Source organism: Oncorhynchus clarkii, chromosome 30 (assembly GCF_045791955.1).
Source record: "Oncorhynchus clarkii lewisi isolate Uvic-CL-2024 chromosome 30, UVic_Ocla_1.0, whole genome shotgun sequence".
In the NCBI taxonomy this organism is placed as follows: Eukaryota; Metazoa; Chordata; class Actinopteri; order Salmoniformes; family Salmonidae; genus Oncorhynchus; species Oncorhynchus clarkii.
Window position 1 is genome coordinate 30,574,395 of NC_092176.1, and position 12,397 is coordinate 30,586,791.

At 48.3% G+C, this 12,397-nt stretch overlaps 1 protein-coding gene across 1 annotated transcript in view; it reads right to left on the bottom strand.

Annotated features, from left to right (window-relative positions):
* The window catches only part of LOC139389454 (zinc finger SWIM domain-containing protein 6-like), a 64,108-nt gene that overhangs the window by 12,469 nt on the left and 39,242 nt on the right, over positions 1-12,397 (bottom strand). Inside the window, exons 5-9 of the mRNA XM_071136222.1 lie at positions 7,217-7,396; positions 3,455-3,625; positions 2,160-2,306; positions 1,797-1,943; positions 700-960 (exon numbers count right to left, since the gene is read on the bottom strand). Of these exons, the coding sequence (XP_070992323.1) occupies positions 700-960; positions 1,797-1,943; positions 2,160-2,306; positions 3,455-3,625; positions 7,217-7,396 (906 nt within the window). The remainder of the gene's footprint in view (positions 1-699; positions 961-1,796; positions 1,944-2,159; positions 2,307-3,454; positions 3,626-7,216; positions 7,397-12,397) is intronic.

Genomic DNA, 12,397 nt, shown 5'->3' on the forward strand with positions numbered 1-12,397 from the left:
CCCTCCCCTTGCCTCCGCTGGGTTATTTTACACTGAACAGGCCCCCCAACCACAACACACCCACTAGTCTCTCTTAGGCTTTACAACCTGGGACTCAATTACCAACTAGGCCAAAGGTAGTTGGTTGTCCTAGGCAGAGGCAGAAGTTAGGGTGGGACTGGCAGTTTGAGTGCTGGGTCTCCGAGATGGCCACCATCTCTCCCACAACCAAACCCCAGCAGTCACATTCTGTCCCAGTACAAGATTATAGTATAATCTGTCTGTGTCAACACAATGTCCCCGGTGTTACTTTGTGAGGCGAGGGAAGGAGAAACTATGGAGAGAGGAGAGAGACTTGGAGAGAGACTTGGAGAGAGGAGAGAGACTTGGAGAGAGGGAAGGATAAGCTATGGAGAGACTAGGAGAGAAGAGAGGAGAGAGACTAGGACTGGAGAGAGGGAAGGAGAAACTATGGAGAGACTAGGAGAGAAGGGAGGAGAGAGAGACTAGGACTGGAGAGAGAGAGGGAAGGAGAAACTATGGAGAGAGGAGAGACTATGAGAGAGGAAAGGAGAGAATAGGAGAGAGGAAATGACAGACTAGGAGAGAGAGGAAGGAAAGAGAAAAAGCCCTTTCTGCTTTCACAGCTACAGTAACACACATATCCAACGCAACCCTATGGAAGATTATTGTACACTTTAACCAATAGTGTGTCCTCACTCTCTAACAGGAAGACGGCTTGCTTGCGGAAGATCTTGACCAGCATGTCATCCAGCTCCACTTCCTGCAGCTTGGCTAATAGCTGCTCTTCGTTGCGACACACCTTCTCCTGGGCATACAGCCCGTCAGGCATCACCCTCTGCTGGCCTAAGCCAATCAGAGCAGTCTCCACAGCCAGCGCCACGTACGATTCCCCCTCGCCTAGCAAACGCTGCACTGGAAAACGCTGAAGCTCCGCACGACTCACCACGCTGGAACAGTCTGAGAGAGAAGAGAAAGAGAAAAACAAGAGAAAGAGGGGAGAGAGAGGTCAATGTTCAATAGTCAGTTTATCTGTTCTTTGAGGTTTGGAGGTTCCCTCCTATTCCACACCACTGAGGGTCACGCTGTCCCAAATAGAACCCTATTCCACACCACTGAGGGTCAGGCCGTCCCAAATAGAACCCTATTCCACACCACTGAGGGTCAGGCCGTCCCAAATAGAACCCTATTTCACACCACTGAGGGTCACGCTGTCCCAAATAGAACCCTATTCCACACCACTGAGGGTCAGGCCGTCCCAAATAGAACCCTATTCCACACCACTGAGGGTCAGGCTGTCCCAAATAGAACCCTATTCCACACCACTGAGGGTCAGGCTGTCCCAAATAGAACCCTATTCCACACCACTGAGGGTCAGGCTGTCCCAAATAGAACCATATTCCACACCACTGAGGGTCAGGCTGTCCCAAATAGAACCCTATTCCACACCACTGTGGGTCAGGCTGTCCCAAATAGAACCCTATTCCACACCACTGAGGGTCAGGCTGTCCCAAATAGAACCATATTCCATATATAGTACACTACCTTTGACCACAGTATTTGGGACAGGCCCGAGATCTCCAGATACTTTTTTTCCATATCACTGGGCCAAGCTTAGGGTATGCCTTGACTATGTTTGACTAGGAGAGGAGAAAAGAGAAAGACAAGAGGAATGTGAGCGAATGGTGAGGGGTGAGAGGTGGAGGAAAGGGACCATCTGAGTGAGGGAGATGAGAAGAAAAGATTCAAAGAAAAGTAGAGAGAGAGACAGAAGACTAGATGAATATGTTTAGTACCTGAAAGGTCAAGGCATGTGTTGGCCCCCTCCTCTGCCCCCCGTCCCGTCTCAGTGAGGGTGCTGAACAGGGTGCCGATGGGATCCAGAGGGTGACCCACCCAGCCCTCCATGTTGGTTATGGAGGTGATACCTTTATGGAGCAGCTCTGTCACGAACAGGACAACATGTAAACTACCGCTCACAACCCTTTTAGGCTGCAGCAATGTCCCAATTAACAACACTGTGTGCCTCAACTATTTATTGTAAAAACGTTTTCAGCAGGTATAAGTCCCATTAAATTGGTGGACAACGCTTTAGTACTTAATGGGGGTATAGAACGGTGGTATAATATTCATATTTGGTCACTTAAGGGCAGTCTGACCTTTCTTATGTCTGCGGAAATGCTCCAGCTGCCTCTGCTGCTGCCGCCGTAGTGTATTCACCACGGCAATGGCCAATCGCAGCGCTTCACGGGGGTAACCATGGGAACGCAGGGCGTCCACCCGAGCACACGCCGTCGGAACGTGTTCTGAGAGCGAAAGAGACAGATGCTGCGTGTCTTGATCACATTCTAAGGCTTTTGGCTTGTGACCACTCATATTGGCAAAGGGCAACAGACACACACACACAGACGCACCGTCCACACAGACAGTCACAACGTCTAACCACACACAGTCACAACGTCCACACACACACAGTCACAACGTCCACACACACACACCGTCACAACGTCCACACACACCGTCACAACGTCCACACACACCGTCACAACGTCCACACACACCGTCACAACGTCCACACACACCGTCACAACGTCCACACACACACACACAGTCACAACATCCACACACACACCGTCACAACGTCTACACACACACAGTCACAACGTCTAACCACACACAGTCACAACGTCCACACACACACAGTCACAACGTCCACACACACACAGTCACAACGTCCACACACACACAGTCACAACGTCCACACACACACAGTCACAACGTCCACACACACACAGTCACAACGTCCACACACACACAGTCACAACATCCACACACACACAGTCACAACGTCCACACACACACAGTCACAACGTCCACACACACCGTCACAACGTCCACACACACACAGAGAAATACCGTCCACACACACACAGAGAAACACCGTCCACACACACACAGAGAAACACCGTCCCCACACACACACACACAGAGAGAAACACCGTCCACACACACACACAGAGAGAAACACCGTCCACAAACACACACACACCGTCCACACACACAGAAAAACCGTCCACACACGCAACCTTCCATACACACACACAACCACACCCTGATAGTCCACACACACACACCCCGACAATCCACACACACACCGACAGTCCACACACACACCGACAGTCCAAACACACACCGAAAGTCCACACACACCGACAGTCCACACACACACACCGACAGTCCACACACACACACCGACAGTCCACACACACACACCGACAGTCCACACACACACCAACAGTCCACCCCCCCCTACCGTCCACCCACACAGACACACCGACAGTCCACACACACACCGACAGTCCACCCCCCCCTACCGTCCACCCACATCATCCCGATACACACACCCCAAAAAACACACACACACACACACACAAACACACACACACACACACACCGTGCCACATGGGCCATCCGCGTGTGTCGAAGAGCGAGCCGTCCTGGTTGTCGTGGTAACAATAGTTGGCGTAGAGGCCACTGGCGATAATGTGCTGCAGGTGACGGTCCTGCCAATGGAGGTCACATGCCTCGATGGCCCGCGTGAACACCGTCCTGTGGGGACGCAACTCTGACAGGAGAGAAACTGGCATTAGATTGAGGGGAGGGAGGGAGAGAGAAACTAGCATTAGATTGAAAGGAGGGAGAGAGAGAAACTAGCATTAGATTGAAGGGAGGGAGGGAGAAACTAGCATTAGATTGAGGGGAGGGAGAGAGAGAGAAACTAGCATTAGATTGAGGGGAGGAAGGGAGAGAGAAACTAGCATTAGATTGAGGGAGAGAGAAACTAGCATTAGATTGAGGGGAGGAAGGGAGAGAGAAACTAGCATTAGATTGAGGGGAGGGAGGGAGGGAGAGAGAAACTAGCATTAGATTGAGGGGAGGGAGGAAGAGAGAAACTAGCATTAGATTGAGGGGAGGGAGGGAGAGAGAAACTAGCATTAGATTGAGGGGAGGGAGGGAGACAGAAACTATAATTAGATTGAGGGGAGGGGGGAGGGAGAAACTAGCATTAGATTGAGTGGAGGGAGGGAGAGAGAAACTAGCAATAGATTGAGGGGAGGGAGAGAGAAACTAGCATTAGATTGGAGGGAGGGAGGGAGGGAGGAACTAGCATTAGATTGAGGGGAGGGAGGGAGAGAGAAACTAGCATTGGATTGAGGGGAAGGAGGGAGAGAGAAACTAGGGGAGGGAGGGAGAGACATAAACTAGCATTAGATTGAGGGGAGGGAGAGAGAGAATAACTAGCATTAGATTGAGGGGAGGAAGAGAGAGAAACTAGCATTAGATTGAGGGGAGCGAGGGAGAAAGAGAAACTAGCATTAGATTGAGGGGAGCGAGGGAGAGAGAAACTAGCATTAGATTGAGGGGAGGGAGGGAGAGAGAGAGAAACTAGCATTAGATTGAGGGGAGGGAGGGAGAGAGGGAGGGAGGAACTAGCATTAGATTGAGGGGAGGGAGAGAGAGAGAAACTAGCATTAGATTGAGGGGAGGGAGGGAGGGAGAGAGTAACTAGCATTAGATTGAGGGGAGGGAGGGAGGGAGAGAGTAACTAGCATTAGATTGAGGGGAGGGAGGGAGAGAGTAACTAGCATTAGATTGAGGGGAGGGAGGGAGAGAGAGAAATGAGCATTAGATTTAGGGGGGGAGGGAGAGAGAGAAACTAGCATTAGATTGAGGGGAGGGAGGGAGAGAGAGAAACGAGCATTAGATTGAGGGGAGGGAGGGAGAGAAACTAGCATTAGATTGAGGGGAGGGAGGGAGGGAGGGAGAGAGAAACTAGCATTAGATTGAGGGGAAGGAGGGAGAGAGTAACTAGCGTTAGATTGAGGGGAGGGAGAGAGAGAAAGTAGCATTAGATTGAGGGGAGGGAGAGAGTAACTAGCATTAGATTGAGGGGAGGGAAGGAGAGAGAAGCTAGAATTAGATTGAGGGGAGAGAGAAACTAGCATTAGATTGAGGGGAGGGAGAGAGTAACTAGCATTAGATTGAGGGGGGGGGGGGAGAGAGAATCTAGCATTAGATTGAGGGGAGGGAGAGAGTAACTAGCATTAGATTGAGGGGAGGGAAGGAGAGAGAAGCTAGCATTAGATTGACAGGAGGGAGGGAGAGAGAAAGTAGAATTAGATTGAGGGGAGGGAGGGAGAGAGAAACTAGCATTAGATTGAGGGGAGGGAGGGAGAGAGAGAAACTAGCATTAGCTTGAGGGGAGGGAGGGAGGGAGAAACTAGCATTAGCTTGAGGGGAGGGAGAGAGAGAAACTAGCATTAGATTGAGGGGAGGGAGGAAGAGAGAAACTAGCATTAGATTGAGGGGAGGGAGGGAGAGAGAAACTAGCATTAGATTGGAGGGAGGGAGGGAGGGAGGGAGGAACTAGCATTAGATTGAGGGGAGGGAGGGAGAGAGAAACTAGCATTAGATTGAAGGGAGGGAGGGAGGCAGGGAGGGAGGGAGAAACTAGCATTAGAATGAGGGGAGGGAGGGAGAGAGAGAAACTAGCATTAGATTGAGGGGAGGGAGGGAGAGAGAAACTAGCATTAGATTGAGGGGAAGGAGGGAGAGAGAAACTAGCATTAGATTGAAGGGAGGGAGGGAGGCAGGGAGGGAGGGAGAAACTAGCATTAGAATGAGGGGAGGGAGGGAGAGAGAGAAACTAGCATTAGATTGAGGGGAGGGAGAGAGAGAAACTAGCATTAGATTGAAGGGAAGGAGGGAGAGAGAGTAACTAGCATTAGATTGAGGGGAGGGAGAGAGAGAAACGAGCATTAGATTGAGGGGAGGGAGGGAGAGAGAGAAACTAGCATTCGAATGAGGGGAGCGAGAGAGAGAAACTAGCATTAGATTGAGGGGAGGGAGGGAGAGAGAAACTAGCATTAGCTTGAGGGGAGGGAGGGAGAGAGAGAGAAATTAGCATTAGCTTGAGGGGAGGGAGGGAGAGAGAGAGAAACTAGCATTAGCTTGAGGGGAGGGAGGGAGAGAAGAGAGAGAAACTAGCATTAGCTTGAGGGGAGGGAGGGAGAGAGAGATAAACTAGCATTAGCTTGAGGGGAGGGAGGGAGAGAGAAACTAGCATTAGCTTGAGGGGAGGGAGGGAAAGAGAAACTAGCATTAGATTGAGTGGAGGGAGGGAGAGGGAAACTAGCAATAGATTGAGGGTAGGGAGAGAGAAACTAGCATTAGATGGGAGGGAGGGAGGGAGGGAGGGAGGGAGGGAGGGAGGGAGGGAGGGAGGGAGGGAGGGAGGGAGGGAGGGAGGGAGAGAGGGAGGGAGAGAGAGAGAAACTAGCATTAGATTGAGGGGAGGGAGAGAGAGAAACGAGCATTAGATTGAGGGGAGGGAGGGAGAGAGAGAAACTAGCATTCGAATGAGGGGAGCAAGAGAGAGAAACTAGCATTAGATTGAGGGGAGGGAGGGAGAGAGAAACTAGCATTAGATTGAGGGGAGGGAGGGAGAGAGAAAATAGCATTAGATTGAGGGGAGGGAGGGAGAGAGAAAGTAGAATTAGATTGAGGGGAGGGAGGGAGAGAGAGATAAACTAGCATTAGCTTGAGGGGAGGGAGGGAGAGAGAAAGAAACTAGCATTAGCTTGAGGGGAGGGAGGGAGAGAGAGAGAAACTAGCATTAGCTTGAGGGGAGGGAGAGAGAAACTAGCATTAGATTGAGGGGAGGGAGGGAGAGAGAAAGTAGAATTAGATTGAGGGGAGGGAGGGAGAGAGAGAGAAACTAGCATTAGCTTGAGGGGAGGGAGGGAGAGAGAGAGAAACTAGCATTAGCTTGAGGGGAGGGAGGGAGAGAGAGAAACTAGCATTAGCTTGAGGGGAGGGAGGGAGAGAGAAACTATCATTAGCTTGAGGGTAGGGAGGGAGAGAGAAACTAGCATTAGATTGAGGGGAGGGAGGGAGGGAGGGAGGGAGGGAGGGAGGGAGGGAAACTAGCTTTAGAATGAGGGGAGGGAGGGAGAGAGAAACTTGCATTCGATTGAGGGGAGGGAGGGAGAGAGAAACTTGCATTCGATTGAGGGGAGGGAGGGAGAGAGAAAGTAGCATTAGATTGAGGGGAGGGAGAGAGAGAGTTCAAACATTAGCTGCAGGCTAACAACAGAGAGAGTGAGAAACACAGGGGAGGGGGAGAGAACGAAAGAGAAAGAGACCTGTCTCGCACCTTGGTTGCCATGGGCACCCTGAGGCAGGGAGTGGGTGAGGTTGGGCAGATCGTTGCCATGGTTACCGTCCTCCCAGGGACACACGTCCACGCTGTTCCACCTCCTCAGCTGTTTTAGCCACCAACACTTCTGCTCCGTCTTACAGTGGGGGTTTAGCACGATGCACATCCACAGAGCACCTGTACACACACACACACACACACAACAAATGTGTCCAGTGTTGTTATTTAGCGACACTAAAGAAATGGGTTTTAAAGTTCATCCAACTTTTCAAAGTCTAGGGTTTAGAAAGTTATCCAATCAATTCTTTCACTCCAAACAATTTGAAGGTAGTCGCATACTTAGTAGATGCAGTCTTGAACTGACACACAATACAACTGTTCACGTACTGTCACAGACACACATCAATACTAGCTAGGTAAACAGAAACAAACTAAAGACTAAAAGTGAAGAAGTCTCAGAGGATATCACAACACATTCAGGGATATATAGGACGATGGTGTCACAAAGACAAACCAAAAACACATGCACGTGTACACACACACAGCTATTACAACTACAATTGGACATTAGGCAACGATTGATGGACGAAAGGGGGAGAAAAATGTTGAGAAACACAGAGGGACAAGGAGAGAGCGAGAGAGAGAAAAAAGAAATGGAGATGAAGTAGAGAAGGAATGAAGGAAGGCTTTGTGTCTGGAGGAGACGAGTAACGGCCCCGAGGTGGAGGGAAAAACAAAAGAAGAAAGCAGCCGAGAGGCAGCATTTGCCACACATCAAGCAGTCAGAGAAGGACTCTGGGAGAGACTGATGTCTGGACTTCAAAGCATCGTTACACTTCCAAAAACACAAACTAAAGCAGCCAAACTTCCACAATGCGGGTGTGTGTTCATGTGTCTGACGAAGCCATCCCTAAAAAGCAGAGAACAAGGCCAGAAGCAAAAAAGAGACAACTAGACAAAACAACAAAGGCTGGAGATAAAACAGCAGTCATTGTCATGGTAACAGACCAGTGGGATTCTGAGTTCTGACTGTCCGTCTAGTGATTAGGAGTAAACAACCAGTAATCCATTCAAAGACCGACGCTTAGTCTCTGCGCCGGTCCTCATTCACACATGAGCAGGAGAGCAGAACCAACATAACACAGGCTACACATGTGTGATCTGTACTAACGCGAGTACTTCCTATCCACAGTAGTATGGTGGATAGCATGTGTCGGTGACAGTGGCATAGATTCATAATAAAAACAACAGCAGGCAAGGAAGAGCGTTTGTTGTACAGTACATAAAATTTGCCTCCAGGACAGCCTGAATTCTTCAGGGTATTCTACAAGTTGTTGGAAACATCAAGCTGACGCAACGGCATCACGCAGTTGCTGCAGATTGGACGACGGAACATTCATGCTGCGAACAGCCTGTTCCATCGCATCCCAAAGATATTGGGTTGAGGTCTGGGGACTGACCAGGCCACTCAAGTAAACTGAACTCGACGTCATGTTCCAGGCAACGTTCCCCCCCCTCAATTATCCAGTGTTGGTGATCGGATCAAATCAAATCAAATTTATTTATATAGCCCTTCGTACATCAGCTGATATCTCAAAGTGCTGTACAGAAACCCAGCCTAAAACCCCAAACAGCAAGCAATGCAGGTGTAGAAGCACGGTGGCTAGGAAAAACTACCTAGAAAGTCCAAAACCTAGGAAGAAACCTAGAGAGGAACCAGGCTATGTGGGGTGGCCAGTCCTCTTCTGGCTGTGCCGGGTGGAGATTATAACAGAACATGGCCAAGATGTTCAAATGTTCATAAATGACCAGCATGGTCGAATAATAATAAGGCAGAACAGTTGAAACGGGAGCAGCAGCACGGTCAGGTGGACTGGGGACAGCAAGGAGTCATCATGTCAGGTAGTCCTGGGGCATAGTCCTAGGGCTCAGGTCAGTTGAAACTGGAGCAGCAGCATGGCCAGGTGGACTGGGGACAGCAAGGAGTCATCATGTCAGGTAGTCCTGGGGCATGGTCCTAGGGCTCAGGTCCATCCTGAGACAAGGCTGAGTATAGCCCACAAAGATCTCCGCCATGGCACAACCCAAGGGGGGGCGCCAACCCAGACAGGACGACCACATCAGTGAATCAACCCACTCAGGTGACGCACCCCTTTCAGGGACGGCATGAGAGAGCCCCAGTAAGCCAGTGACTCAGCCCCTGTAATAGGGCTAGAGGCAAAGAATCTCAGTGGAAAGAGGGGAACCGGCCAGGCAGAGACAGCAAGGGCGGTTCGTTGCTCCAGAGCCTTTCCGTTCACCTTCCCACTCCTGGGCCAGACTACACTCAATCATATGACCCACTGAAGAGATGAGTCTTCAGTAAAGACTTAAAGGTTGAGACCGAGTTTGCGTCTCTGACATGGGTAGGCAGACCGTTCCATAAAAATTGAGCTCTATAGGAGAAAGCCCTGCCTCCAGCTGTTTGCTTAGAAATTCTAGGGACAATTAGGAGGCCTGCGTCTTGTGACCGTAGCGTACGTGTAGGTATGTACGGCAGGACCAAATCAGAGAGATAGGTAGGAGCAAGCCCATGTAATGCTTTGTAGGTTAGCAGTAAAACCTTGAAATCAGCCCTTGCTTTGACAGGAAGCCAGTGTAGAGAGGCTAGCACTGGAGTAATATGATACATTTTTTGGTTCTAGTCAGGATTCTAGCAGCCGTATTTAGCACTACCTGAAGTTTATTTAGTGCTTTATCCGGGTAGCCGGAAAGTAGAGCATTGCAGTAGTCTAACCTAGAAGTGGCAAAAGCATGGATTAATTTTTCTGCATCATTTTTGGACAGAAAGTTTCTGATTTTTGCAAGATGGAAAAAAGCTGTCCTTGAAATGGTCTTGATATGTTCTTCAAAAGAGAGATCAGGGTCCAGAGTAACGCCGAGGTCCTTCACAGTTTTATTTGAGACGACTGTACAACCATTAAGATTAATTGTCAGATTCAACAGAAGATCTCTTTGTTTCTTGGGACCTAGAATAAGCATCTCTGTTTTGTCCAAGTTTAAAAGTAGAAAGTTTGCAGCCATCCACTTCCTTATGTCTGAAACACATGCTTCTAGCAAAGGCAATTTTGGGGCATCACCATGTTTCATTGAAATGCACAGCTGTGTGTCATCCGCATAGCAGTGAAAGTTAACATTATGTTTTCGAATGACATCCCCAAGAGGTAAAATATATAGTGAAAACAATAGTGGTCCCAAAACGGAACCTTGAGGAACACCGAAATTTACAGTTGATTTGTCAGAGGACAAACCATTCACAGAGACAAACTGATATCTTTCCGACAGATAAGATCTAAACCAGGCCAGAACTTGTCCGTGTAGACCAATTTGGGTTTCCAATCTCTCCAAAATAATGTGGTGATCGATGGTATCAAAAGCAGCACTAAGGTCTAGGAGCACGAGGACAGATGCAGAGCCTCGGTCCGATGCCATTAAAATGTAATTTACCACCTTCACAAGTGCCGTCTCAGTGCTATAATGGGGTCTAAAACCAGACTGAAGCATTTCGTATACATTGTTTGTCTTCAGGAAGGCAGTAAGTTGCTGCACAACAGCCTTTTCTAAAATTTTTGAGAGGAATGGAAGATTCGATATAGGCCAATAGTTTTTTATATTTTCTGGGTCAAGGTTTGGCTTTTTCAAGAGAGGCTTTATTACTGCCACTTTTAGTGAGTTTGGTACACATCCGGTGGATAGAGAGCTGTTTATTATGTTCAACATAGGAGGGCCAAGCACAGGAATCAGGTCTTTCAGTAGTTTAGTTGGAATAGGGTCCAGCTTGAAGGTTTAGAGGCCATGATGATTTTCATCATTGTGTCAAGAGATATAGTACTAAAACACTTGAGCCTCTCTCTTGATCCTAGGTCCTGGCAGAGTTGTGCAGACTCAGGACAACTGAGCTTTGAAGGAATACGCAGATTTAAAGAGGAGTCCGTAATTTGCTTTCTAATAATCATAATCTTTTCCTCAAAGAAGTTCATGAATTTATCACTGCTAAAGTGAAAGTCATCCTCTCTTGGGGAATGCTGCTTTTTAGTTAGCTTTGCGACAGTATCAAAAAGGAATTTCGGATTGTTCTTATTTTCCTCAATTAAGTTAGAAAAATAGGATGATCGAGCAGCAGTAAGGGCTCTTCGGTACTGCACGGTACTGTCTTTCCAAGCTAGTCGGAAGACTTCCAGTTTGGTGTGGCGCCATTTCCGTTCCAGTTTTCTGGAAGCTTGCTTCAGAGCTCGGGTATTTTCTGTGTACCAGGGAGCAAGTTTCTTATGAGAAATGTTTTTAGTTTTTAGGGGTGCAACTGCATCTGAGGTATTGCGCAAAGTTAAATTGAGTTCCTCAGTTAGGTGGTTAACTGATTTTTGTCCTCTGGCGTCCTTGGGTAGACAGAGGGAATCTGGAAGGACATCAAGGAATCTTTGTGTTGTCTGTGAATTTATAGCACGACTTTTGATGTTCCTTGGTTGGGGTCTGAGCAGATTATTTGTTGCAATTGCAAACGTAATAAAATGGTGGTCCGATAGTCCAGGATTATGAGGAAAAACATTAAGATCCACAACATTTATTCCATGGGACAAAACTAGGTCCAGCGTATGACTGTGACAGTGAGTGGGTCCAGAGACATGTTGGACAAAACCCACTGAGTCGATGATGGCTCCAAAAGCCTTTTGGAGTGGGTCTGTGGACTTTTCCATGTGAATATTAAAGTCACCAAAAATTAGAATATTATCTGCTATGACTACAAGGTCCGATAGGAATTCAGGGAACTCAGTGAGGAACGCTGTATATGGCCCAGGAGGCCTGTAAACAGTAGCTATAAAAAGTGATTGAGTAGGCTGCATAGATTTCATGACTAGAAGCTCAAAAGACGAAAACGTCATTTTTTTTTGTAAATTGAAATTTGCTATCGTAAATGTTAGCAACACCTCCGCCTTTGCGGGATGCACGGGGGATATGGTCACTAGTGTAGCCAGGAGGTGAGGCCTCATTTAACACAGTAAATTCATCAGGCTTAAGCCATGTTTCAGTCAGGCCAATCACATCAAGATTATGATCAGTGATTAGTTCATTGACTATAATTGCCTTTGAAGTAAGGGATCTAACATTAAGTAGCCCTATTTTGAGATGTGAGGTATCATG